The 26,785-nt window shown below is 38.5% G+C and overlaps 1 protein-coding gene across 1 annotated transcript in view; it reads left to right on the forward strand.

The window, feature by feature from the left end:
* The window catches only part of DNAH11 (dynein axonemal heavy chain 11), a 335,983-nt gene that overhangs the window by 57,131 nt on the left and 252,067 nt on the right, over positions 1 to 26,785 (forward strand). Inside the window, exons 10-20 of the mRNA XM_089917707.1 lie at positions 5,517 to 5,654; positions 5,973 to 6,097; positions 6,657 to 6,852; positions 9,156 to 9,260; positions 9,411 to 9,803; positions 16,009 to 16,341; positions 17,180 to 17,434; positions 17,519 to 17,688; positions 17,909 to 18,131; positions 22,467 to 22,583; positions 22,706 to 22,792. Of these exons, the coding sequence (XP_089773833.1) occupies positions 5,517 to 5,654; positions 5,973 to 6,097; positions 6,657 to 6,852; positions 9,156 to 9,260; positions 9,411 to 9,803; positions 16,009 to 16,341; positions 17,180 to 17,434; positions 17,519 to 17,688; positions 17,909 to 18,131; positions 22,467 to 22,583; positions 22,706 to 22,792 (2,142 nt within the window). The remainder of the gene's footprint in view (positions 1 to 5,516; positions 5,655 to 5,972; positions 6,098 to 6,656; positions 6,853 to 9,155; positions 9,261 to 9,410; positions 9,804 to 16,008; positions 16,342 to 17,179; positions 17,435 to 17,518; positions 17,689 to 17,908; positions 18,132 to 22,466; positions 22,584 to 22,705; positions 22,793 to 26,785) is intronic.

Genomic DNA, 26,785 nt, shown 5'->3' on the forward strand with positions numbered 1-26,785 from the left:
AAGAATGTAGAATGAAATCTCAGTTACAGAGGTTACAGAGGCTCCTACCGTTTCTAATTCAAACCTCTCTCCTTCCCCTTTTCACAACCATTCATATGGATTCTATTTTAGTACATGGCCAGTTATTTTTTCTAAAGAATTTTATCTCTTTTTTTTTTTTTTTTTTTTTTTTTTTGCGATACGCGGGCCTCTCACTGTTGTGGCCTCTCCCGTTGCGGAGCACAGGCTCCGGACGCAGAGGCTCAGCAGCCATGGCTCACGGGCCCAGCCGCTCCGTGGCATGTGGGATCTTCCCGGACCGGGGCACGAACCCGTGTCCCCTGCATCGGCAGGCGGACTCTCAACCACTGCGCCACCAGGGAAGCCCCCTTATCTCTTTTTTGTCATGTATTTTGTTTCTTTAACTTTCCACATATTTGTACCTTGTCTGCTGCAAAATATAACGTGAGATGGTGCCCTTATAAGCTCTCCAGGGGTGGGACATCATCTTAAGAGTTTTTGTTATATCTAGATCACGTTCTGCAATGCCTTATATAAAGCAGGCAGTTAAAAACTGTGACATTAGGAGGGCTGACTGGTTGTCAGAGCCCTGAAATGACACACAGATGAAGATAAGTTCAGCAAGAGTCGTGGCAGAAGAAAAAAATTACAGGGTTGTGTATTTAGGGGAGAAAATGATTTCTACCATAGGTACAGGATGATGAACTCTGACCAGTTACTGTTGTGTCCCAGGGAATAAATACTTGCAGACTGTTCTCTGAAGGCCACGATTCAGTACCTGCTCTTGGCAAAGACATGAGCAGGAAGGGCCCTGGAACCAAACAGTATAAAGCTGTGGCTCAGACCCTACAGCGTTGGCGCTCAATAAAAATTAAAACAAAATGCTGATGGATGGCTTTCTAAAATTTACAGTTTCTCTACATGAAGGCAGACTGAAGTATGTAAGACGAGTGTCTAGAAAAGTCTTTAGATGAAATAATAGAAAACTAGAAAATTGTGAAGTATATATGGTTCAAGTGGCAAAAAATTAAAAAAATCTTTGAAAAAGACAAACCTAAGAAAAATATAAATATTACATAATGAAACTGAGAAGTAGAAGAAAATCAAGGTAAACCTTACAGATCTCCAGTGGGATATTTAGGAAGGAAGCATGTATTGGGAATCAATCTTGAATCTTTTGAGGTTGATAAGAAGGACAATGTCTGTACTGTCCATAAAAAAACTCTTAGTTCCAATGTGACAAGGAAACCGCAAGTTCAAATGACGTTTATTCTCATCCTGGAGGGTAACTTTTATGTATCTGTGATGTTGAAAAATTAAGGTAATGTATACTGCATAAAAGGTTAAGACTCTGTTTACTACTACTTTCTGGCTTTACAACCTCCCCAAAGAATATTTTCTCTCTGTCTTTCCTATTTTACACTTGGACTTAAGTCCCACTAAGCGTATCAGGTGGTCAAAATGAGATGTGGCTGGGAAGCTTCTGGTATTGTTCCAGTTGCGGTTGATATGATAAGGGCTTGAAAGAGAATGTTGTGAAATAAATATGTTTCCCTACTGTAGTTGGAGTATACTTCTTTGTGAAATCTATGAGGCAATGTTTACTTCAGAATGTTAACATCAAGTCCAAAGTTAACAAAACAGTGGTTGTAAGAAGAAAGTTAATACTTTGCATTTTGCTAGGTAGCAGCTAAGTAGATTTTAAATATTTAGTAGTTTCTACAGTAATTTTTTTTTGAAGTATAGTTGATTTGTTTCAGGTGGTCAGCAAAGTGATTCAGTTATATGTGTGTGTATATATATATATATATATATATATATATACACACATATATACATATACATATTCTTTTTCAGAGTCTTTTCCCTTATAGATTATTACAAGATATTGAGTATAGCCCCCTGTGCTATACAGTAGGTCTTTGTTATCTATTTTATATTTACTAATGTGTATATGTTAATCCCAAACTCCTAATTTATCCCTCCCCAATCCCTCGGCCCTTTGGTAACCATAAGTTTGTTTTCTATGTCTGTGAGTCTCTTTTTGTTTTGTAAATAAGTTCACTGGTATCATTTTTTAGATTCCACATGTAAGTGATGTCATATGATTCTTGTCTTTGTCTGGCTTACTTAGTATGATGATCGCTAGGTCCATCCGTGTTGCTGCAAATGGCATTATTTCATTTTTCTGTGGCTGAGTAATATTTCATCGTATATATATATATATATATATATATATATATATATATATATACCATATCTTCTTTATCCATTCATCTGTCAATGGACATTTAGGTTGCTTCCATGTCTTGGCTATTGTAAATAGTGCTACTATGAACATTGGGGTGCATGTGTCTTTTTGAGTTAAAGTTTTCTGTGGATATATATGCCAGAATGGGATTGTTGGATCACGTGGTAGCTATTTTTAGTTTTTTAAGGAACCTCCATACTGCTCTCCATAGTGGCTGCACCAATTTACATTCCCACCAACAGTTCTACAGTAGGTATAATTAATATTACCAGAAGAAAAGCAAGTGTGTGTTTGTCTAAACTGGCCTCTTAAGATATGGTTAGATTTATATTTCAGTTGGTATAATTTTTTCCTTGTGTTGATTTTTTTAGTAAGTACAGTTTTTGGAAATGTTTACAAATTATTTACAATGATGCTGTTTTTTAATAAAAACAAATTTGGGGGAACACCCATTAGTTTTCTAAGAGGAAGAACAAAGCTCTTTCTCTTGCCATGTCACGTCACTAACAAGGCACAAACCTTAGTGTATGGTTTTCTGTCACCTTGATGATATTTAGTTATTTTGAGAAACTATCTCCTTTTGTTTCAGAGAAAATATCTATATAACAGACCGAATAGCTAACATTTTCTGAAGCCCACATAGAGTAAGTAAATAACAAAATAGCAATTTTAAATGGCACCTTGGCTGATGAGTTCCTACACAAGGCAGCAGAGGCTCTGATGCCAGACTGCCCAGTGTTCATATCAAATGCCAACTCTGCACTGGCTGTGAAAATTTGGGCAAGTTATCCCCTTCCCATAACTCACTTTCCCTATCTGGAGCATGTGATAACAATAGCATTTTTAACACCCTTAAAATATAGTGCCTGGCACCTAGTCAGCATTCTATAAACATTGCTTGTACAAAAATATGTATGTTTATTACATTATTTTGTTTGCAAAGAAAGCTGTCTCACACTGATGCACAGAAGAATCCCCGTGGGGCAGAAGACAAGACAGGAGGCAAATAGAAATCCAAGGTTAGGCTCACCAGACAGCTCAGCTTTGTGGAAACAGGGGGTCAGGGTTACTCTGAGATGACCGAGCGGAGGGAGTTCTGGAACTACATACTTCTCCTTACTGGTCATGTGATTCTGTTTTAGTTCACGTGTCTGCTTTTTCTGTCCCCTTACTCACTGGCTTCCTCTGCTCACTAGTACAGTTGACCCTTGAACAATGCAGGGGTTAGGGGCATTGACCTCCTATGTAGTTGAAAATCACTGTTTAACTTTTGGCTCCCCCAGAACTTAACTAACAGTAGCCTACTGTTGACCGGAAGCCTTACCAATAATGAGCGTTCGATTAATACATATTTTGTATATGTATTATATAATGTATTCTTATGATAAAGTCAGCTAGATAAAAGAAAATGTTATTAAGAAAATCATAAGGAAGAGAAAACATCTTTACAAGACTGTACTCCATCGATCCTGTGAGTTTATGTCATCTGTTTACAAGATGAATCATCAGGACCTACATCAATATTGCCTTGCACAATACAAAACACTGTAGATCTTACATGTATTACTAACACGAGACATAAAGAAATGAAAAGATAATGTGAAAAAGAAATTCATATTTATTTACAGGTATAATGATTCATTGATAAAAAGCAGCAGCAATATGATTGCTTTATGGTAGCCTAGTGTAATCAATAGGGTTGTTTCACGGGATCCTAGCCTATACACTAATGAATGAATCATTATAAAATTTTTATGGCATAGAGTATTACAGTCATACTCTAATATAATATTGGAAACATTATTTTAAAAAAACCACCTGTGATGATAGGGTGATATTCAGTTTCTCCAATTATGAGAGAAAGGCATACTGTATGGTAGTGTAATTTTTTGAAAGCAAAGTTATAAAACAGTAAGAAAACTAACACATTATTAATTTGATTTTAAATAACACCTTATACCTATGTAGGGATAGACTAGTATCTACATATATTTCATGCACTCATGACGTACCTTTTCTTAAATTTTTTGATATTTCTTGGCAGTGTGGTTTGTCTCGTCTGAGAACAATTTTCAAATTGTCGCAGTTCTCCAAAAAATTTACCAGTGTATTTATTGAGAAAGTTTTGTGTAAAAGTGGACCCACGCATTTCAAGCTCGTTTTGTCAAGGTTCAACTGTAGGTTCTTTTCACTCGTAAATTTTACCGGCATAGGTTCAGCCTGCCATGCCCTCATTCTTTTTCTGAGAAAGACTGCAATTATCTCAAGGCATTGGTTTCAGCCAGTACTTTGACACTGAACGAACTGTCAGCCCGTGGAGTGCTTGTCCTTGGAACAGGTCGCCACTGCTGCCCCAGCTGCTGTGTTGGGGGTAGCTGGGTCCTGTGGTACAAAACATGGGAGGCCATGGGCAGGACGGTCACTGTGACTGACGCTTCCGGTGTAACTTTTTTTAAAATTTATTTTATAAAATAAAAGTATAGTTGAAGTATAGTTGATTTATTGGGTTGGCCAAAAAGTTCGTTTGGATTTTTCCATAAGATGTTACTTGGCAAACAGAAAATCTAAGTCTAGAGGACATACAGCAGATTACACTTAGCAAATATGAAGATGATTTCTTTTTTTTTTTTAACAGCTGGGAATTTTATAGCTTTCCTCTTTCTCCTCAAATTGTATGTTTTTAAAAAAAATTTATTGAAGTGCAATTGATTTACAGTGTTGTGTTAATTTCTGCTGTACAGCAAAGTGATTCAGTTATACATTCTTTTCCATATTCTTTTCCATTATGGTTTATCACAGGATAACAGTATAATTATTAACGTGTGACCTAGAGGTCCTTGATACGGCTTTCCTTATTCTAAAGAGTATATGTGTAGGAGGGAAGAGCAAATAAGAAGTACGCAATCTTGCTTCTGTTCTTAAATCTGCAAAGCATCTTCTACAACGTTTCCTGATGTCCAACAGGAAGTAGGGGTGTCGGCTGTGATCAGGGATTTCTAACAGACAGTGGTTTGCTTCTGACTCCTCATTTTCTGCTGAGGAAGGGAAACTGCTTTACATTTAGAATTTGCTTTACTGGATGCATAGAAATATTAGTGAGATGCTAAAGTGTTTTCAGTCTGAAGACATTGCAGGATACTTGCAGGGATCTAGATTTTTGCTTTGTATCTAGTCACGTAGGAAGTTTAATAGAGGAAATAGTGAATCGAGTATTTGTATTAAAAACCCATGGTGGTTAACCTTTCTTTCACTTTGATTTTTATAGCTTTTGACTGTATTTGGGAATTTCCTTGAGAAACCAGTTGTCATGGAAATTTTCAGCCCACGTTACAGCACACTTGTGCACATGTTCAGTGCAGAGTTGGATATGTGTAAGAAATTGTATAATGAACATGTGCAACAGGTGAGTGGGGGGGCGATAAAGTCTGACAGACCCACAGTTTCATATTGTGGGTCAGGGTGTCAAGTAGAGCTCCACTGAATGATAACTGAAGAGTAGATACAGGCCCTAAAATTTTTATGCTTTTATGTAATTGATTTCCTTATGGATATGAAGAACCTGCTTTAGGACAGTAACTCTTCTACTAATCAGGTTACTTTGCACGTATGTTCTTTATATTTGTACTGTAAATGTTCCAAAATTAACAATTGCCTACAAGGTTGGAGTGTACCCTGATTAAATGTTCCCTTTCATCATCTTCACCACAATATCAATTTGCAGATTGAACAAGGAAATGTAGTCCTTAACAAGAATATGCCATTTACCTCAGGAAATATCACATGGGCTAAAGAGGTCATGGACCGACTTCAAATGTTTTGGTCAAACTTTGCATCTCTTCGTGATCTGTAAGTAGCTAGGATTCTTTCGTGGTAACGTTATCCCTTCGACACAGGCAATTTTTATATAGGGTGGTGAGCTGTTCATTTTAGCACTTAAAGAGTCACTGCCTTACTTAACTCTTGTCATTGCTTGGGCTCATTGAGAGGGATTTATCCCCATGGTTTGGGAGTATGTTTAGGACTTAGAACTTCACATATTTCCATGTTTTTAGGTCTTTTTTCACTTTTCCATTTCACCCACAATATGTTGATAGCTTTTTGTTATTGTTTTGCCTTTCTCCAATAGCTAGCACTCCCGTTATTTTGCAGACTTTTGTATCTTTTTCTCTTCTTTGTAGGAATTGATAACTTGTTGCTGTTTGCATTTAGTAAAATGTTTGGAGTTCCATTTATTTCATATCTTTTAAGGCACAGACTATGCAGAAGCATTATTTGACCTTTATTGATTTTCTTCCTGATTTTTATAGTGTACTTTCTTATTTCTATCATATATTACTGTAAAGTAGCTAAGCTGAGATCTATCTAATGTATAGAAAAGTAAAAAATAAAAAACATATTCCTACAGATTCTTGGAAAGTCCTGATGATTCCTGGATTTATCAGAAGTATACTGAAATGACAGCTTTGCTAGACCAGTTTGAAAATCGTATCTATAATGAATGGAAAAGTAATGTGGATGAAATCTGTGAATTGAATTTGAATCAACCCTTGGTTAAATTCAGTGCCGTAAGTGGTCTTCTCAATGTCAACTTTGACCCAAAGGTAAGGGTTTGATATTTTTTAAATGTTTCATAGATGCCCTTTTTATTATAAGAATATTCCTCATACCTCCATTCATTTGTATTTTATTTTGGGAAAATGTCAGTGCTACGAGGACTATAACTAAAAACAACTTCTAATAGGTCTTTGTTTTAGGGATTTGCTTATCAAATTCTATATTAATTATTCTTTCTTGTTTTGTCTTGTAACTATTTATTTGCCACTCCCACTTTACTGGATAATGAGTTACTTGAGAGGAGGGTCCATTGGATTTCATCTTTGTGTTTTGTGTGTCTAACATAGTGTCTGGCACTTGGTAACATTTAATAAATATTAACTCAATTGAACAGAATTGTTAGTCTTTGATCAGATATTTTCTGGCTTAGGTTTTCTTGCCCTGTCTCATGGCAGTCCAGCTGTATGCCTAGGAGGTGAAAGTTAGCCTCACTGAGTTTAATAGTCACAGTCTGTACTCAAATTCTGTTCTCTTCCCCCGAAATATTACAAAGAATTGCATCACTTATTTTTTCTTATTAACCTCAGCTCAGGTATATAAATATGTGACCTGGAGGACTGAGGGTTTGCTTTACCTTCTGATTTCATAAAACCAATTTATAGAAACTGAATTCCTGAGATGTTTTAGGGATAATCCCTACAATTTTACCTGAAGGGATTATAAATATACCAAATATATTGTACTAGTGAACCTATGGAGTGACAGCCTAAGGAAGTCAACTGGTTTACCTTCTAAAGCATGTTATGTGGTCTTTTCCTCAGAAACTGTGATTTAGGGCTACAGTCAGTTTTGCTACAACACGACATATGCATTCCTAAAATTCACTGCACTATGGAAGACTGCACAATAAAAAGTACATTGCTGATGGGGAAAATGAGGGTTAGGGCACAGTACTCAAAAACTTTGTCAGTGATAACGTTTAAAAAAATAAATAACTCAGACAGAAAGACAAATATTGTATGATATCACTTATATGTGGAATCTAAAAAATACAACAAACTAGTGAATATAACAGAAGAAGCAGACTCACAGATATAGAAAACAGACTAGTGGTTACTCCTGGGGGGAGGGAAGGGGTGGGGCAACATAGGGGTAGGTGATTAAGAGGAACAAACTATTAGGTATAAAATAAGCTACAAGGATATATTATTGTACAACACGGGGAATATAGTAAATGTTTTATAATAACTATAAATGGAGTATAACCTTTAAAAATTGTGAATCACTATATTGTACACATATAACTTACATAATATACAGCAACTATACTCCAATTAAAAAATAACAATAAAAACAGAAAAACAAAAGAACTTAGGAAGAACAGTAGCATAGTTTTATACATTTTAAGTGGTCAAGTAATATATAAATGCTCCAATGAATATAGTACTTTCCCTTGACAAAGACCTGAAGTTTGCTCAGGGAAGTGCGTTATGACTTGTGCATTACTGTGAGGTGGTGGAAGGAAGGTCATTTGAAACCAGACAGAAAGTTGGGCCACCAGAAGTTGGATGGGCTGGCTCATCACACACCTATGAGTGGAGGTACCTGGTGGATGTTTGTGGTGTGTGCATATGAGCATTTTGCATATTCCTAAGCCTTTTTGTTCAGCTGGTTGCAGTTTTTAGCATTTACCTAGCTGTTTATTGCTGATGAAACTACAGTTAAGCAAAGACAAAACTTGTGGCATGTTCACAATCCTCCCTCATGTATAATCATGTTGTGTTTTCAAAACAAGCATTATTATAGAGCTAGCGGTGTTTGGAAAAGACTGAGGTCGGCTTATGGCCACCCATTTCAGATCTTGGCGTGTATATGTTGCTCTTTTATGGCTTGAATTCTTTCTCTGACAGTGGGCCATAGCCAATGATTTCTACCTTTATTATTTATACTTCTGCATAATATGGAATGTATGATTGTTGCTTTTAAAAAGCATAGGAAACAAAAGCCCCTTTGCCTTGACAGTTTGAAAATATTGTAATCATTGGATGAAGATTTAAGCGTTTGATTTTAAAAATAGAATGATATTCTTGGGCATCCCTGGTGGCGCAGTGGTTGAGAGTCCGCCTGCCGATGCAGGGGACATGGGTTCGTGCCCCCCTTCCGCGAAGATCCCACATGCCGCGGACCAGCTGGGCCCGTGAGCCATGGCCGCTGAGCCTGTGTGTCCAGAGCCTGTGTTCTGCAACGGGAGAGGCCACAACAGTGAGAGGCCTGCGTACCGCAAAAAAAAAAAAAAAAAAGAATGATATTCTTAAATCATGTTAAATAATCCTTGCTTTTCTTTTAATAGCTAGTGGCCGTATTAAGAGAAGTTAAATACCTTTTGATGTTGAAGAAATCAGACATACCGGATTCAGCCTTAGCCATCTTCAAAAAAAGAAACACTCTTTTAAAGGTCTGTGTTTTCAGATATTAGGGCGGATTTTGAATAGAAAGTTTGAATTTTAATTATTAACATGTAGACCTAAGATACTTCCATGCCTCCAAGAGAAAGTAGCTTTAACACATGTGGCCCTTTTTGTCTTGGGGTTTTCTTTTGAATCAGTCCATTGGAAATCTTGAACTTCTTGTGCAAGGATATAATAAGCTGAAACAGACTCTTCTGGAAGTTGAATACCCCCTGGTTGAGGAAGAGCTGAGGTCTGTGGATGAGGAACTGCAGGCAGCCGCCACATCACTGACATGGCAGGATGACTGCTGGGGGGACATCGAGAGGATGAAGACGGCCACCTCAGAGTTGGAGTGCAGAGTGGAGCATGCGCAGAACAACGTCAAAGTGATTCAGCAGACGATGCGGGCTTGGGTGGAGTGCACACTCCTTCCCCGGAGAGAACACAGGCGGGAGACCGCCTTGACTTGGGAGGACAAGGGTGATTTGTTTACGAAAAAATACACGCTAATCCAGGAAGGTGGCTGCAAGATACACAACTTGGTTGAGGTACTTGCTTTAAAGTCTTCGAAATGTATAGCAGATCCTTTCACTTAGTTTAGAAAAGAGCAAAAATAGGTAACCTAATAATGGAGGGCCCTTTTTCTGGGCCCAAAAGAACTTTAGGTATGGTTTTGTTAAGCATTGCAAATGGAGGAATTTGTGTTACTTGTCTGTAATTTCTGTGGCCCTCGCTGTGCTCATTTCTGAGGGAAGAGATAGGAATGTGAGATCTTTTGATGAAACAGAAAGGCTAGAGATGGTGTCCTTACCTTGGTCATAGTTATCTCCTGTTTTGCTGAATGCCTCTATGTGTCATCCATCTTGTTTACCTCATCTCCTGTAACCCTTTCAGCCATCTCCTGAGGGTGGCAACAGTAGTTACTCTCCTTATAACAAGTACTCGAGTTTTTACAACAGTGATAGGCACTATTCCAGGGTTATCAGTGTAAGAGAAGACAAATAAAACAACAAGAACAAAGAACAGAAGGCAGAGAAACAAAAGCATAAAACAAAAAAGTCTCTTGCCTCTTGGACCTTACATCCTAGTTAGGGAAGATAGAAAGAGGAAATAACAAATATATAGTAGTATCTTCAATCGGTCACATGAGCAATGGTGAAAAATAAAGCAGAGATGGTGGGGTAGAGAAGCAGTAGCAGGTGGGGTGGACACTGTGTATGAGGTAGTTAGAAAGGCCTCTTTACTAAGGTAGCATTTCTGCAGAGAACTGAAAGGGAATGCGCTAGGTGGGAAATGGAAGAAGGATGTTCTAGGTATCAAAGTACACAAGCTTTACGGTAGGAGTATGGGTCGCTTGTCTAAGGGTCAGTTAGAGAGCCAACATGCCTGAAGCAGAATTTCCAGGGGGAATAATAGTAGGCGATGAAGTTTGAAAGGGCTTAAGGGTACATCCCACTGGATCAACAGGCCATTTTGAGAACTTTGGGTTTTACTCTGAGGGAAAATAGCAGCTGGAGACTCTCTGCTCAGAAGCTTTCCCTGTTGAGTGTAAACTACAGGGGGGTCAGGAGATGGTAGACAAGGAGACCGTTAGGAGATGAGTCTGTAAGCTAAGTGAAGATGGCTTGGGTCCAGACAGTAGTGATAAAAAACAGTCGTATGCTGGATGTATTTTGAAGGCAGAGCCAAGAGAATTTGCTGTGATCAGTCAGAGGAGAGAGAAGTTAAGATGACGTTGATGTTTTTGGTCTGGGCTGCTGGAAGAATAGAGTTTCCCTTTACTGATATGGGGAGGGCTATGGCAGAGCAGATTTTGCAGGGAAAAGACAGGATTTGTTTTTGGCCACATTAGTTAGAGATGCCTGCCCAAGGGCAGATTTTTGCATAGGCTGGCATTGCAATTGTGTGAAGAAAGGGTTTGAAGAGTAACAAACTTGCTCACCGAAAAGTAAGATGTGGTACATTTGATATGCTGTATTGAGTATGTGTCACAAGAAGAAAAGAAAGAAAAGAATTCATATGGATTTCAAAGTTTCTGTTGACTTCCAAGTTTGTCTGAAACATGTAAGAAAGTTTTAATTTTCCCTACTGGTAACAATTTGCTAGGACAAAGACTTTGCCTTCTTAGATGACTGCCTGTGTTAGCATCCTTGGGCTGCTATAACAAAGTACCACAAATGGATGTATTAAAGCAATGAAATGTATTCTCTCTCAGTCTGGAGGCTAGAAGTCTGAAATCAAGGTGTGGGCAGGGCCACGCTCCCTCTGAAGGCTCCCCCTAAGGCCTGGGTAGCCTTGAGGGAATCTCGGGGGTGTTCTGATATGTAAAGAAGGTATATATCTGGAAAGTTGTTTTTTCAGCAATGTCTTAACTTAGTCATGACCTCGACTGTTCCTAGTTTGCCGAGATGACTGTGAATTATTCTGCGACTTTCAGGACATCCTTACAAGTGTTTATGCATTGGAATCTGCCTCATGGAGGACAGATGATGGATTACAATTAGTTTCTTCTGATACATTTTATTGATAATAGGAAAGTGGGCTCCCTAAACACTAACTTGGGGGTTTTAGACAAGTAAGATATATGAATGTTGATTATAATGCATTGAAAATATTGCCAGTACATGACTAGAAATAGTTACAAACAAGGTTTTGCAGTGGTATTCTCGGAGAATAAAGTTGGAATTTTTCTACTAGTAAATGGACTCTTTTTCCCTTAAATCAAAAACTAAGAAGCTTGGAAGTCACTTAGACCTGTGGAGTGCTTCCAACTTGAGGGAACTCAACTTCAAAATAGAGATGAAATGATTATTTGTTTCTGTAAGTTATCTTTTAAGTGACTTTTCCCCCTCTTATCAGCACATGAAATTGAGCTTGGTTCTCAGATTTCCAGCAAGGAATGTGGTTTAGGGGAAAGACATAGAAACACAGCAGAAGGTGTGTGAGTTCTGCCCTTTCATGCTGCATCCTTTGTGGCTGTAGGATCTCTGTGGATGGTCTGCAGTCAGTGTCTCAGATGAAGAGAGAAGGGCAGAACCGTGGAAGATTGGGTCTGGAAGGGACCCGAGCGATCGTGTAGTGACCCAAAGCCCTCCTTTCTTTTCCTTTTCCTCCCTTTACCCTAGATTGTTGAACATACAACAATTTCTTAAAAGTGGCACTGTAGTGATATAAGCTGGATCTCTTGGTATGAGAAAGTATGAACAGTGAGGCAATCACAGGTATATTACTGTGATATGTTGGAAAGAGCCCTACTCTGGGGAGTCAAGAGGACAGGCTTCTAGTTCTAGCTCAGCTGCTTACTTCCTATGAATGTGACGCTGGATGTGTTTTAGGTCTTTGTTTTATACCTTAAAGATGAAGAGCCTGAACAAGATAGTCTTTGAGGATTTTTTTTCACCCTTCAAACCCCTAAACTAGCTCCTACAACGGAGCCAGGACTGCTGTGTACAGCTGCCTGGGATGTGTACTGCCCAGCGCCAGGGGTGTGGGTCACATACACTACACAGATGGGAATGCTTCCACGTGGTTGGCAGGCAAGACAGCATCCCTGAAAAGAGCAGTTCTTAGATTTGTTTGAGGACAAAAAACCCTCAAAGAACTTGTTCATCTCTGCCCTGCTTTATCAGGATCCAGACTCACCTCTGTAGTTCTGATTCTTGCCTGTAGCACACACCTTTGAATCCTGGATCATATATCCACAGTAGTGAATAATCACAGAAAGCAGAGAGCATAATCTACCTTATAATCAGCTCCCACTTTAGTGTCGTCTTTTCTGTGTGCTATAGTAGTTTCTGCCTTGGGCATCTGCCCTCTGGCCTGTATAGACTGTGTAACCTTTGCCACTCAGAAGGTACTTCTGGAATCAACCTTGCTGCTTACCTGACCTTTTCAAATCGCTGTCCCTAGGCCTGCCACACTGTGCCCAACCTCTAGCAGTCCTTAACCATGTCCGTGTCTGGCCCTGTCATGCCCACTGGCCCATCCATTACTTTACCCACATGCTAGGGAGATGCTGAGGTCAAAGACTTTCATATTGTTGAAGCACAGAGGGAGCCTGGACTTCACCAGGCCAGTGTTTCCCAAGCCAAGTTACTGTTTTTCCACAAGCTGCTTATAGGTGGTTGGCGCAAAATATCTTTGTGTTTGGAGACAATTGGTTAAACCAGGTTAAATGGACTTTAACATAATAGGTACACTGTGAGTCTCCAAGAATGGCCTAAAACACATAGCTCTTTGCTGACTTGGTGATCTTTAGATATCCCAGAACAGCGTTCTTGGGAGGACCACTTTGGGAAACCTCATTTACAGGTGAGGCCAGGGCAGGCAATGTCCAAGGCCACAGAGAGTCAGGGACAGGGCCAGAACCAGAGCCCAGGCCCCATACATCTAGGATGCATTGGGAACTAGTGTATTTCTTGTGTGCATAATATTTGAAGATAGCAATCTTCTTAATGATTTCACCTGTAAAGAATGACTTTTTTTTACATCTTTATTGGAGTATAATTGCTTTACAGTGGTGTGTTAGTTTCTGCTTTATAACAAAGTGAATCAGTTATACATATATATATGTTCCCATATCTCTTCCCTCTTGCATCTCCCTCCCTCCCACCCTCCCTATCCCACCCCTCCAGGTGGTCACAAAGCACCAAGCTGATGTCCCTGTGCTATGCGGCTGCTTCCCACTAGCTATCTACCTTACGTTAGGTAGTGTATATATGTCCATGACACTCTCTCGCTTTGTCACAGCTTACCCTTCCCACTCCCCATATCCTCAAGTCCATTCTCTAGTAGGTCTGTGTCTTTATTCCTGTCTTACCCCTAGGTTCTTCATGACATTTTTTTTTCTTAAATTCCATATATATGTGTTAGCATACGGTATTTGTCTTTGTCTTTCTGACTTACTTCACTCTGTATGACAGACTCTAGGTCTATCCACCTCATTACAAATAGCTCAATTTCGTTTCTTTTTATGGCTGAGTAATATTCCATTGTATATATGTGCCACATCTTCTTTATCCATTCATCCGATGATGGACACTTAGGTTGTTTCCACCCCCTGGCTATTGTAAATAGAGCTGCAATGAACATTTTGGTACATGACTCTTTTTGAATTATGGTTTTCTCAGGGTATATGCCTAGTAGTGGGATTGCGGGGTCATATGGTAGTTCTATTTGTAGTTCTTTAAGGAACCTCCATACTGTTCTCCATAGTGGCTGTATCAATTTACATTCCCACCAGCAGTGCAAGAGTGTTCCCTTTTCTCCACACCCTCTCCAGCATTTATTGTTTGTAGATTTTTTGATGATGGTCATTCTGACTGGTGTGAGATGATATCTCATTGTAGTTTTGATTTGCATTTCTCTAATGATTAATGATGTTGAGCATTCTTTCATGTGTTTGTTGGCAGTCTGTATATCTTCTTTGGAGAAATGTCTATTTAGGTCTTCTGCCCATTTTTGGATTGGGTTTTTTGTCTTTTTGTTATTGAGCTGCATGAGCTGCTTATAAATTTTGGAGATTAATCCTTTGTGAGTTGCTTCATTTGCAAATATGTTCTCCCATTCTGAGGGTTGTCTTTTGGTCTTGTTTATGGTTTCCTTTGCTGTGCAAAAGCTTTTAAGTTTCATTAGGTCCCATTTGTTTATTTTTGTTTTTATTTCCATTTCTCTAGGAAGCGGGTCCAAAAGGATCTTGCTGTGATTTATGTCATAGAGTGTTCTGCCTATGTTTTCCTCTAAGAGTTTGATTGTTTCTGGCCTTACGTTTAGGTCTTTAATCCATTTTGAGCTTATTTTTGTGTATGGTGTTAGGGAGTGATCTAATCTCATAGTTTTACATGTACCTGTCCAGTTTTCCCAGCACCACTTATTGAAGAGGCTGTCCTTTCTCCACTGTACATTCCTGCCTCCTTTACAAAGATAAGGTGACCATATGTGCGTGGGTTTATCTCTGGGCTTTCTATCCTGTTCCATTGATCTGTCTTTCTGTTTTTGTGCCAGTACCATACTGTCTTGATTACTGTTGCTTTGTAGTATAGTCTGAAGTCAGGAAGCCTGATTCCTCCAGCTCCATTTTTCATTCTCAAGATTGCTTTGGCTATTTGGGGTCTTTTGTGTTTCCATACAAATTGTGAAATTTTTTGTTCCTCTTCTGTGAAAAATGCCAGTGGTCGTTTGATAGGGATTGCATTGAATCTGTAGTTTGCTTTGGGTGGTAGAGTCATTTTCACAATGTTGATTCTTCCAATCCAAGAACATGGTATCTCTCTCCATCTATTTGTATCATCTTTAATTTCTTTCATCAGTGTCTTATAATTTTCTGCATACAGGTCTTTTGTCTCCTTAGGTAGGTTTATTCCTAGATATTTTATTCTTTTTGTTGCAATGTAAATGGGAGTGTTTTCTTGATTTCACTTTCAGCTTTTTCATCATTAGTGTATAGGAATGCCAGAGATTTCTGTGCATTAATTTTGTATCCTGCTACTTTACCAAATTCATTGATTAGCTCTAGTAGTTTTCTGGTAGCATCTTTAAAGAATGACTTTTGAATGTATCTTATAAGTGAACTAAATGTTACAAAATCCTGCTTAGATCATTGCCGTCTAGGTTAAGATTCTGCAACTAAGCATTTGAATGTTTCTATGCTGTGCCCCCAAATGTAGCCCCTTTAACAAGCCATTTAAATGGACAGCTTTTGTTTTTATACTCACTGTTGTCTGTACTGGTCTATTAATACTTGTCTGTTTGTAGGAAAATAGGATGCTGTTTAGAGCCACTCCTTCTCTGGATGCTTGGAAGATTTATGTAGAATTTATTGATGACATCGTGGTGGAAGGCTTTTTTCAAGCAATAATGCATGACTTAGACTTCTTCCTGATGAACACAGAGAAACAACTGGAATCTGCACCGTTTTTTCAAGCACAGATGATCTTAATGCCCCCGGAGATTCTGTTTAAACCTTCTTTAGAAAGAGAGGCTGGGGATGGCTTCTATGATCTGGTGGAAGAAATGCTGTGCAGTAGTTTCCGAATGTCTGCCCAGATGAAGCGAGTAGCAGCACATCTGGAAATAGCAAATTACCAGGTATGTTCTTTGTAAATGGGTATTACATTTATTGTGAAGTATATACATATTAATAGATTAAGAGATTATAAATACGTTTATTGGTAGTATTACTGAATACTGAATTCAGAGAACAGAATCCAAAGAAATCAGCACTGAACAGGAAATATTACTCTAAAAAAATTCAATATATTTACATATATGTTAACCAATTTCGCACATCTCTTTAGAGTTACAAATAAATGCCAAGCTAATTCCAAAGCTTTTAATCTGAATATACTTCGATTTTGAGTTCTAGTGTTCTCCATTCTAATGTCCACTGTTTTTTGCTGTATTTACACCAAGTATGATTAATTTTGTTTGTATTTAACGTAAAAGCAAGATGCTGTGAGCAGATCCTGAGGCAGCCAGGAAAACCAGAAATTTTAGAACAGCTCTTTAAAATAGGATAAAGCCACATGAAAGAAAATGCCTCATTCCTAGATATATAAATGCAAAAGAGAAAATATTAAGAAGCAATATTTCCGATGAAAAGACAGAGAAGGATATAGAGGGTTGTAACTTCCCAGGATTCAAAAAAAATGTGCTTACTCAACTACCCAGTCATTTGAATGCTGAGTGCCCATACATATACATATATATTAATTACAATTATGATTAATTATAAAATTAGCTTTTATATTAATGATTCAAAATAAATTGGGGTAATGGGGAGCACAAGGAAAGAAGTGGGAAAAGCAACACGGTTTTTGATTTTACCAACTATTCTTTTGAAGAATGGCCTTGGATAATGTTAGGTTGCACATAATTGATAGAGCAGGGTTGGCTTTCATAAGTGCTTGGTTCTCCCCTCATTTAGAATGATATGGACAATGTGCTGGGCCTGGTGGAGGTCAGGCAGGAGATCATGAAGAGAGTGGCAGACGTCATCAACAAAGTCTTGGACTTCAGAAACACCCTGGACACATACGCTTACCTCTGGGTGGATGACCGGACCGAGTTTATGAAGCGCTTCCTCCTGTATGGCCATACTGTGTCATCTGAGGAGACAGGGCCTCACGCAAATGAAGACATTCCCGGACAACCACCAACACTCGAGCAATTCAAAGAAGAGGCAAGGCAAACCCTCTGCATTTATGTAGTTACTAGCTTTTGATTGAGTTGTTATACAGTGACTATTTTTTTTTTCTAATTGTAGATTGACATTTATGAGGCTTTGTATGTTCAGATGAGCAAGCTTGATGACTTCAGAGTGTTTGATGGTTGGTTCAAGGTGGACATGAAGCCTTTCAAAGTGAGCTTGCTAAACATTATCAGGAAATGGAGCTGGATGTTTCAGGAGCATCTTTTGAGATTTGTCATTGACAGGTAGTCTTTGGTATTTGGAATGATAACTTTTAACACCTGACTCCTTCTTAAAATTGAGATATTAATTTTAAGAGCATTAAAACTGCCAGTTCTGTAAGAGAGATAGCAAGTAATGTTTAATTAGGTAAATAGTGAAAATTAGATTCAGTCAGAAGTCATACTTCTGAATGTTTTAATGAGCTTAATTTGTGTTTGTGTGTGTGTATACATGTTTTTATAGTCTGAATGAGCTACAAGAGTTTATAAAGGAGACAGATGCTGGACTTCAGAGAGAATTAAGTGAAGGCGATCACGATGGTTTACTTGACATTATGGGGCATCTTCTGGCTGTAAGAAGCCGCCAGAGAGCTACTGATGAACTCTTTGAACCACTAAAAGAAACCATCACACTCTTGGAAACGTATGGCCAGAAGATGCCTGAGCAGGTCTATGCTCAGCTAGAGGTCAGTGAGGTGCTAAAATAACCATGATTACCATAAACTGAGCATCTCCTGTTCTTCTCATGCACTCTCTTATGACACCCTCATAACACCCTATACTGTAGATATTAATGTTTTCATTTTACACCTTAGGAATCTGAAGCTTAAAGGGACTTAGTAATTTTCTCAAGGTCACACAAGTAGTAAAGCCAGCCCACATGAATCTAGGGGTGTTTCATGCCCACTTCCTCGCTCTGCCTGGCTGTACTCCACTGCCTTTGTGTTAGAAGGTATTCAGGTCATAGAGAGCCTCTAAGTTACTCTTTTGGGTTCCACTTATATCATCACTTTCACATGTGAAACAAATTCCAGCTCTCTTTCATTTAAATTGCCTGTCAGTTGAGAAGTGACCTAGTCTTTGGAAACATATCATGGACATGTTAAGAAAGAATAAGTAAAGCCCAGTTTGGCTGGAGAAATCACTTTCCTAAACAGGATTTCTGTGTCATCCTCCTCTTTCCGTGTTCTGGAATGACTTGGTGGCTGCTGTGTGCCAAACAGTGTACAAAGTCTTTGTAGTTATAACTGAAATCACGAATGAAAATCTCACAATTGAGGCTCTATTCCCATGCCCATATTGAGGTTCTGTAGGTAGTTTATATGTTTATGTCATCCACCAACTTCCAGGGTGAGCTTAGGTTTAACCTTGCAATGTGATCAGTGGACGCATTAACTAAAGAGCTTTTATTGAATTCTATCTAGTTCAGTGATTAGAGCATGGAACTCAAACTTAGATTTGTTTTCTGCTAGTCCGTCTCATCTGCTTGCCTCAGAGCATGCTTCCTCTTCGGTAAAATATCCCTCAAGATCCCTCACTTTTTAAATTTGTCTGTACTGTCTCCAGTTCCCCATTTTTAAAAAAATTGAGGTGAAATTCACAGTTCACATAACGTAAAAGTAACCATTTCAAAGTGTGTGGCATTTAGTACGTTCAGGAGTTTGTGTCATCACTGCCTGTCTCTAGTTGCAGCACATTTTCCTCACCCCCAAAGAGACTCCATACCCATTAGCTGTCATTCCCCACTCCTCCCCTACTACCTGCCACCAATTTGGGGCTACTGCTGATCCTTTCCTGTCTTTACGGGCTTACTTACTGTAGATACTTCACATAAGTGGAATTATACAATGTGTGACCTTTTGTATCTGGCTTCTCTCACCTGGCATGACGATTTTGAGGTTCATGAACGCTGTAGCATATATCGCTACTTCATTCCTTTTTATGGCTGAATAATGTTCCGTTGTATGTGTGTGTGTTTGTGTGTGTGTGTGTGTTTGTATGTATGTGTGTATATACACACATATACAGTTTGTTTAGCCTTTCACCCATTGAGGAATATTGGGGCTCTTTTCATCTTCTGGCTATTGTGAATAATGCTGCTGTGGACATCGGTGCACACATATTTGTTTGAGTACCTGTTTTCAGATCTTTTTGGAAAACACCTAGGAGTGGAATTGCCGGGTCATATGGGAATTCCAAGTTTAACTTTTTGAGGAACCACCAAAATGTTTTTCACAGCAGCTGCTCCATTTTATATTCCTCATTTTGTTTTGTGAGGATGAAGTGCAACAATGTGTTTATAGATGCTCTCTTGACTACAAAGAATTACTATATATGAATCATTAGATTCTGTTTAAGTATAAAACTGTCTTTAGAACTGAAAATCCAGTTAGACATGGAGTGAGAGATGATGTGGATAGATACATAACAAGAGTGAGACGTGAAATAGTCAACAGTAGAGCACACTATAAATGTCTGTTTTTAGGAAGATTGGGATATTCTTTGAGTCAGACCTTGAACCTTAAAATTTTATGTCATATAGAGAAACCAGTCATAACACAAGTAATTGATGGGGGATTATGGCCATGGCCTCCAGAATTTGTATTATAGAAGTTTGGCTCCCACTTCACTAAAGCTAGATTCCAGTCATTTCTGTTTTCTGTTTTTAGGTCTTTAACAAATTTTCCTGATACATATGACACCTTGTATACATTGTTCAATAGTAAGCTAATTAGGAGAGTGTAACGATGCAGACATGTTTGATCAGGTCACTTAGTTCTGACTATTGTCTTAGTTGTTTATGAAAATGGAGGTGTATGTATTCAGTTTCAGTGCTGTGGTCAGGTGGAAGATTTAAAAATCTTTTATGTGTTTCTTAGTTTATATGCTTTCTAATGGACTCTTTATGTTTCCAAGATGAATAAAAGCAAATGTGCTCTTCTGCCTTTTTTCTATAAAAATAAAAGTTTGGCTCACTAAGGTTTTTGCAGTATTGAAAATATTAGACTTTTCAATATTTCAGAAGTGAGCCACACTCCTAGCTCTGTGTGTGTCTCGATGTCGGTAATTCAGGCTGGTCAGGAGGAAAAATAAGATATACAGGCAGTTCAGGTTGCTCGTGGAGGATAACAACGTCCCAATTTTGTTTTAATTTAAGCAATTTGTGAGAGTTGCTGTTTCTCCTTCATAATCATTAGCAGTCATAACATTTCCCAAAACTTGCCTGTGCTTGGTTTGATGCTAAAAAAGCCCCTAGGCATGGCTGTGTCCTCACACCCTATCTATAGTGTGCTCTGAAGCTAGATTATACTTCTGATCTATAGATTTTATCAAGTCCCTTCCCTGTTAAGAAACCTTCATTGACTGCCTCTAGCCTCAGAATCCGGTCCAGTTTCTGTTGAGCCCACACTCTCACCCCATCCTGCATTGGAAATCTTACCTCATGGGATGTTGAGGGGTCTCACCCTCATCTCTGCCTGTAGAAATCCAGTCATTGTTTTGCACCTCTGATGCAGTGTTCGTTCCTTGAGTGGATCAGTATCAGTCCAACTTTGGAGGTCATCTGATCTTTTGGTTTTCAGTGAAGGTTTATTTTTATCCAGTGGAAGCTTCTTTGGAATCCCCAAATATAAAGCAGGTAACAGCAGGTCTAGTGTCATTGAAGAAGGTTAAGGTTAAGGAGCCTGAACCCACTGATGTGACCTCTTCAAGTCTTCTCTCCCATGGCCCCGAAGGGACTCCCTGTGACATTTAGGTTCCATGGGGTCAATTGGAAATGCAAAGTGACACTCTGGACAGATGAGGATGCAGAGTTTTGATGAGAAGAAGGATGGAAGAGCAAGATGAAAAACAAGGAGCTTTAGAGCTCAAGTCTTTTAGTTCCTGGCCTGGTCGTGTATTGCCATCGTGATACCACGTTGCCTCCCAAGCATTTTAATTCCATAACATATAGACCTCCTGATCGAAGTTAATACATTCTGTCATGTAGAATAGTTATTTTGTGTACCTCTCATTCACTCCGACAGATGATACAACAGTTTAAATCTCAAGAATGTGTTTTATCTTTGTAGCCCTCCTCCACCACTCAGATACGATTTATACTTAGCACAGCGCACTCTTCATAATTGGCAGTTACGAAATCGTTCATCAGATATTTATCAGGGTTACAAAATAGTCTTTAGAACCGATTTTTGTGCTTCAGCGACACAAGTAGAGTCCTATCACCATGGGTGGTTTTGTGTGACGAAACAATTTCAGTGTCCTGAGAGATGACACAGAGAAACAATGCTTTCTTAGTCTGGACACAAGGAATGCTTTTCAACAGCAGTTAAGCACAAGGGCTCTTCAAAGAAAGTAAGTTGCTGTTGTCCTAGTTGCATTGTAGTCAGGGACAGCAGAGTTGAGTTGCTACCTGAACAATTCATGGCTGCTTTTGTCCTCCATCAAGTAGGAATTAACCTTCCCTTTCCTCATCTTACTTCAAAAATCCTAGTCATTTAAAATTAACCCAAATGTTCAAACTCTCCATCCAGACCAAGTAAAAACACAGCTTTGGGAGCCAGAGGAAAACGAAGGATAAGATTGAGTCACATTTTCATCTCTGCCCACCAGATTCAGAGCGTCTTTTTTCGCTTGCTAAATTGCTAAACATGGCTCCACTTCTAGTTGTTAGATCAGCAAAGTCATTTTCAGAGCACTTTAATGTTATTCCCTCAATAGTAAAACAATTTGGAAATTTCTGTTTATTTTGAAGAGGTTTTCATTTATGCTGAGGTAGATCTTATACCAGAGGACAGCTTTGGTTTATGCTTGGAAGATGTGACTCCAAAGGTGCCAGTGGGATTCAGCCTGGCTCTAGGCCTTTTAGTCCCTTTAATCTTTTTGGGAATAAACTCTTTCTCTTAGACAAGAATGAAAGGATGTCATGAGTTAGTGGAAAGAGATTAGAAAAATTTAATCCTGTGGAGTACATTTGTTTTAGGTATTGAAGTAACTTCCCATTTGCACCTTTGTTTTTGTAGGAATTACCTGAAAGATGGAAAACTACCGAAAAGATTGCAGCAATTGTCAGACATGAAATCTCACCTCTCCAAAATGCAGAAGTCACTCTTATAAGGAAAAAATGTATTTTGTTTGATGTAAGCTAGCTAACAAGCTTTGTGGTTTTCTGTTTTTTTGGTTTTTTTTTTAAAGAAGGGTTTTATAAGGCTAATTGAAGCTATTTGAGATTCACTTTCAGTTTTTTTTCTTCCTTGATCAGGAGAAGCAGGCAGAGTTCAGAGAGCGATTCAGACTCTATGCTCCTCTTCGTTTTAATGCAGAAAATCCATATGGAGTACTTGATAAGGTAATTCTGATCTCAATTATCTTGTGTGTTATAATAGCTATTTCAAAAAATAAATTTGGACACTGAGATACTGCTATATTTTGCCTTAGTTTTGCAATTAGTTATGGGTTGAGAATGAACTATTTAAAACCCAGTTACAAACAATTTTCCCCAATTAAAATATATTGTGATTTAAATGTCTCTCCAGAAACTATATTGTGATTTAAATCATGTCATCATCAAAGTACACATACTAGTGAAACTAACAAATACTATTATTCTTTATTTTATTTTACTTTTTTTTTAATTGGAGTAAAATTGGTTTACAGTGTTGTGTTAGTTTCTGCTGTTAGTTTTTTATCTAAGTAACAATGAAGTGAATCAGCTACATGTATAACATATATCCCCTCCCTCTTGGACCTCCCTCCCACCCTCCCCCCATCCCACCGATCTAGGTCATCACAGAGCACTGAGCTGAGCTCCCTGTGCTGTACAGCAGGTTCCCATTAGCTATCTATTTTACACCTGGTAGTGTATTTATGTCAAACCTAATCTCCCAATTCATCCCACCCTCCCCTTCCCTGCCGTGTCCACATGTCCCTTCTCTACATCTATGTCTCTATTCCTACCCTACAAATAGGTTCATCTGTACCATTTTTCTAGATTCCACATATATGCATTGATATACGATATTTGTTTTTCTCTTGACATATAAACACTTTATATGTCAAGAACTTTATTAAACATATTATTTACATTATTTCTTTCAGTTCTTGCAATATCTCTCTGATACAGCTTCTATTCGCCTTTTTTTAGATAAACAATCATGTATAATTGAGTAACTTGTTGGAGATAAGTTAGTGACAGAATCAGTATTAAAATTCTAGCTGTTTACTTTCTTTTTTAGTGAGGAATACTAACCATTATACTATTTCCCATGTGATACTTTGTTAGTAACTCTTACTCATAGTAATGAAAGCCCGTAACTTTTTCGTTTTTTTTCTCTGATTTATGTTTACTGCCTCAACCTATACTTTCTCCGTAGGCCTGATTCCGTGTCCTCTCCCTGACCCCCGACTACACATTGTATCTGCCCCCACGCCCACTCCCCAAGTATGTGTTATGTGGTTTTCTGGAGGTGGCTAGTGTTTCAGGGAGTTTCAAATGAATGCCTGTAACTTATTCTTAATTCTGGATACAAATATTATTGAGTCATTTAATCCTAGTTATAATGAACTACTTTTTTATAATTGACTATAAGAATGACCGTAATAGGCAAATAATCCGAAAATGGTGAATAATTCATGAGGATTAAAAAAATGCTTTAAACTTTTATTAGAAAAATAATATCTTTGTTTCTCTAAGAATTCTTAACCTAGCAGCCAAAATGAGAAAGTGACTTTGAAGTTTGCATTGGGGGCTGGGAATTTTTCTGAGTTCATCTAGGCTGCCATCCTGATTTGACTTCATGCTGGAGATAGCCTTTTCTCCTTAGACTGCTGTAAAACTTGGAACTGACAGTTTTTACTTCTCTTTCCAAATTTTGGATTGAATTTAGTTTTAACTGCTTTCAGCCATTCAATAGCATGAGGTCTTCTCTTTCACTTGGCTAAAGAAAAGTGGTTAATATATTCACTGAAAAGGGAGTTGGTTAGAGTATGCGAATAGAGTTGGTTTTTTAAAAAAGATTATATCTAAACTGCAGGTGGTCTGAACAGATTGTGGATATGGAGACATTTTTACTTGACTAACCAATGTGCTGTGTGTAAACATTTACTGCAGTTATCATTTATTGACTCCTACCATTTGCATGCTATACTATAACACCATATAGTTACATATTTAAAAGGCCGATATTTATCATACCTACAAAATGTGTTGAGGATGTTTTGAATATAGTAGGACTCGGTTACCTTTATCTTGAAGTCATTTTCTTGTGTGTTTGTTCAGCAAGCATATCTAGTGTTTATCTAACTAGATTCAACCAAAGTCATGTATATGTTTGTTCTGGGCAGGTATGGTAGGTCCTAGCACTCAAGGCACCTCACTCCAAAAGATGGAAACCATTGACCCTCCAGGAACTTGGGAGTGGTGTAGTAAATCTCTCCTTTTATAACTGATACCTTGGTAAATTTATATTATGTGCTATTGTTTCTTCATAGCCAAAGATACAGTGAACAGTTGAATTAAAATAACTGGATCTATATTTCTAGGAATAATTGAATTAGTATAACTAATTGGAAAAATAATTTAAAATAAATAAAAGGGCTGTTGGCTCTGGGGAGCATGGTTGACTAGACATTTTGAAAATCCATCTTGTAAAACAGATGCTGAAACATGTTCACAAATATGTAACTTTAAATCTATTGCTGATCTCCCAAGAAAGCAAGAGGCAGGGAAATAGAGTAGCTGAAACCAGGATGGAAAGCAGTGGGAAACATAAAAGCCTGTGCTGCTGTAGGGGCAAATCAAAGTACCAGAACTCTAGAACTTTGTGATTAACCCTTTCAGGGCAAACTAGGAGATGCTTTTAAGAGGTTACAGCTTTAGTGAATGGGTGGGCTGGGAAAAATCTGCAGCCTGCACAGGGAGCCTATGAGATGACCCATCAGACCTTGCTCTGAATAGGGCGAAAAAAATAGAAAAGGATCCTCTGGGAATTGGTAAACATAAGTCTGTTCTCCCAAGGGTTATGGTGTAATTTTATACTACCCCTATGGTTAAGGAATTTCCAGGCCAGGAAACTGATATGGTTACAAGCAGCTCTTCTTAGCACCTAGTAGAAGCAAATCCAAATCTTCTCTGGGTAGAAGAGAATAAGGTGCTCTTATTCTAATCTCCTCAGGGGTCCAACAGATTAAATTCAGTTAAATTTGAGTTTACAGTAAAACAAACACAGTCTCATGCATAAGGGCCAACAGAAAGAGCAAACCACAGATACAGACCCATATGAAATGTCAGATATTAGAAGACATTTACTGGGACTTCCCTGGTGGTCCAGTGGTTAGGACGCCGTGCTTCCACTGCACAGGGCATGGGTTTGATCCCTGGTCAGGGAACTAAGATCCTTCATGTGGTACAGCCAAAAAAAAAAAAAAAAAGAAGAAGACATGTATTCAAGAAATAAAAGTTAACATTGAAAAAAATGAGCAAGTTCTCAGTTTTGAGACTATCAAAAATGATCAACTGGGGCTTCCCTGGTGGCGCAGTGGTTGAGAGTCCGCCTGCCGATGCAGGGGACACAGGTTCGTGCCCCGGTCTGGGAAGATCCCACATGCCACAGAGTGGCTGGGCCCATGAGCCATGGCCGCTGAGCCTGCGCGTCCAGAGCCTGTGCTCCGCAACGGGAGAGGCCACAACAGTGAGAGGCCCGCGTACCGCAAAAAAAAAAAAAAAATGATCAGCTGAGTTTGAAAAAGGGTCAGAAACTTATGGAAATGAAAAATAAAAGATACAACTCAGCAGGGGTTAAAGAACTAATTGAAAAAAGGATTAGTGAAATGCAAATGACATTGGAAGAACTCACTTAGAAGGCAGCACATAGGTGAAAGGAGATGCAAAATACAAAAGAGATTAAGAGACACAGAGTAAGAAGTTAGAATGATGTTTAACTGTTTTACTCAGACTTCCTGGAAGAGAGAATACACAGAATATTAGACAAGCAATAGAGATGTAGTAGCTGAGATTTTTCTAGAACTGGTCAAAGCATGAATCAATAGATTGAGGAAATTCACTGACTGCCAACCAGGATAAATACAAAGTCAACATCTAGACACATCACAATGAACTACAGAATACCAAAGGCAAAGAGAAGACCTTTAAAGCAACCAGATAGAAAAGAAAGATTACCTGTTAGAAATGATGACTGGGCTAAGAGCATATTTGTCATCAGCAACAATGGAAGCCAAAAGGTAGTGGATGATTTTTTCCCAATTCTCCTGTGTAAAATTATATTTCATTAACAAGAGTATATTTTCAGATAAACAAAAATAGTGCATTAACCACCAATAAATC

The sequence above is a fragment of the Delphinapterus leucas genome, chromosome 9 (genome assembly GCF_059928025.1).
Source record: "Delphinapterus leucas isolate spDelLeu-1000000601 "Yukka" chromosome 9, BTC_Dleu_Yukka2, whole genome shotgun sequence".
Lineage (NCBI taxonomy): Eukaryota > Metazoa > Chordata > Mammalia > Artiodactyla > Monodontidae > Delphinapterus > Delphinapterus leucas.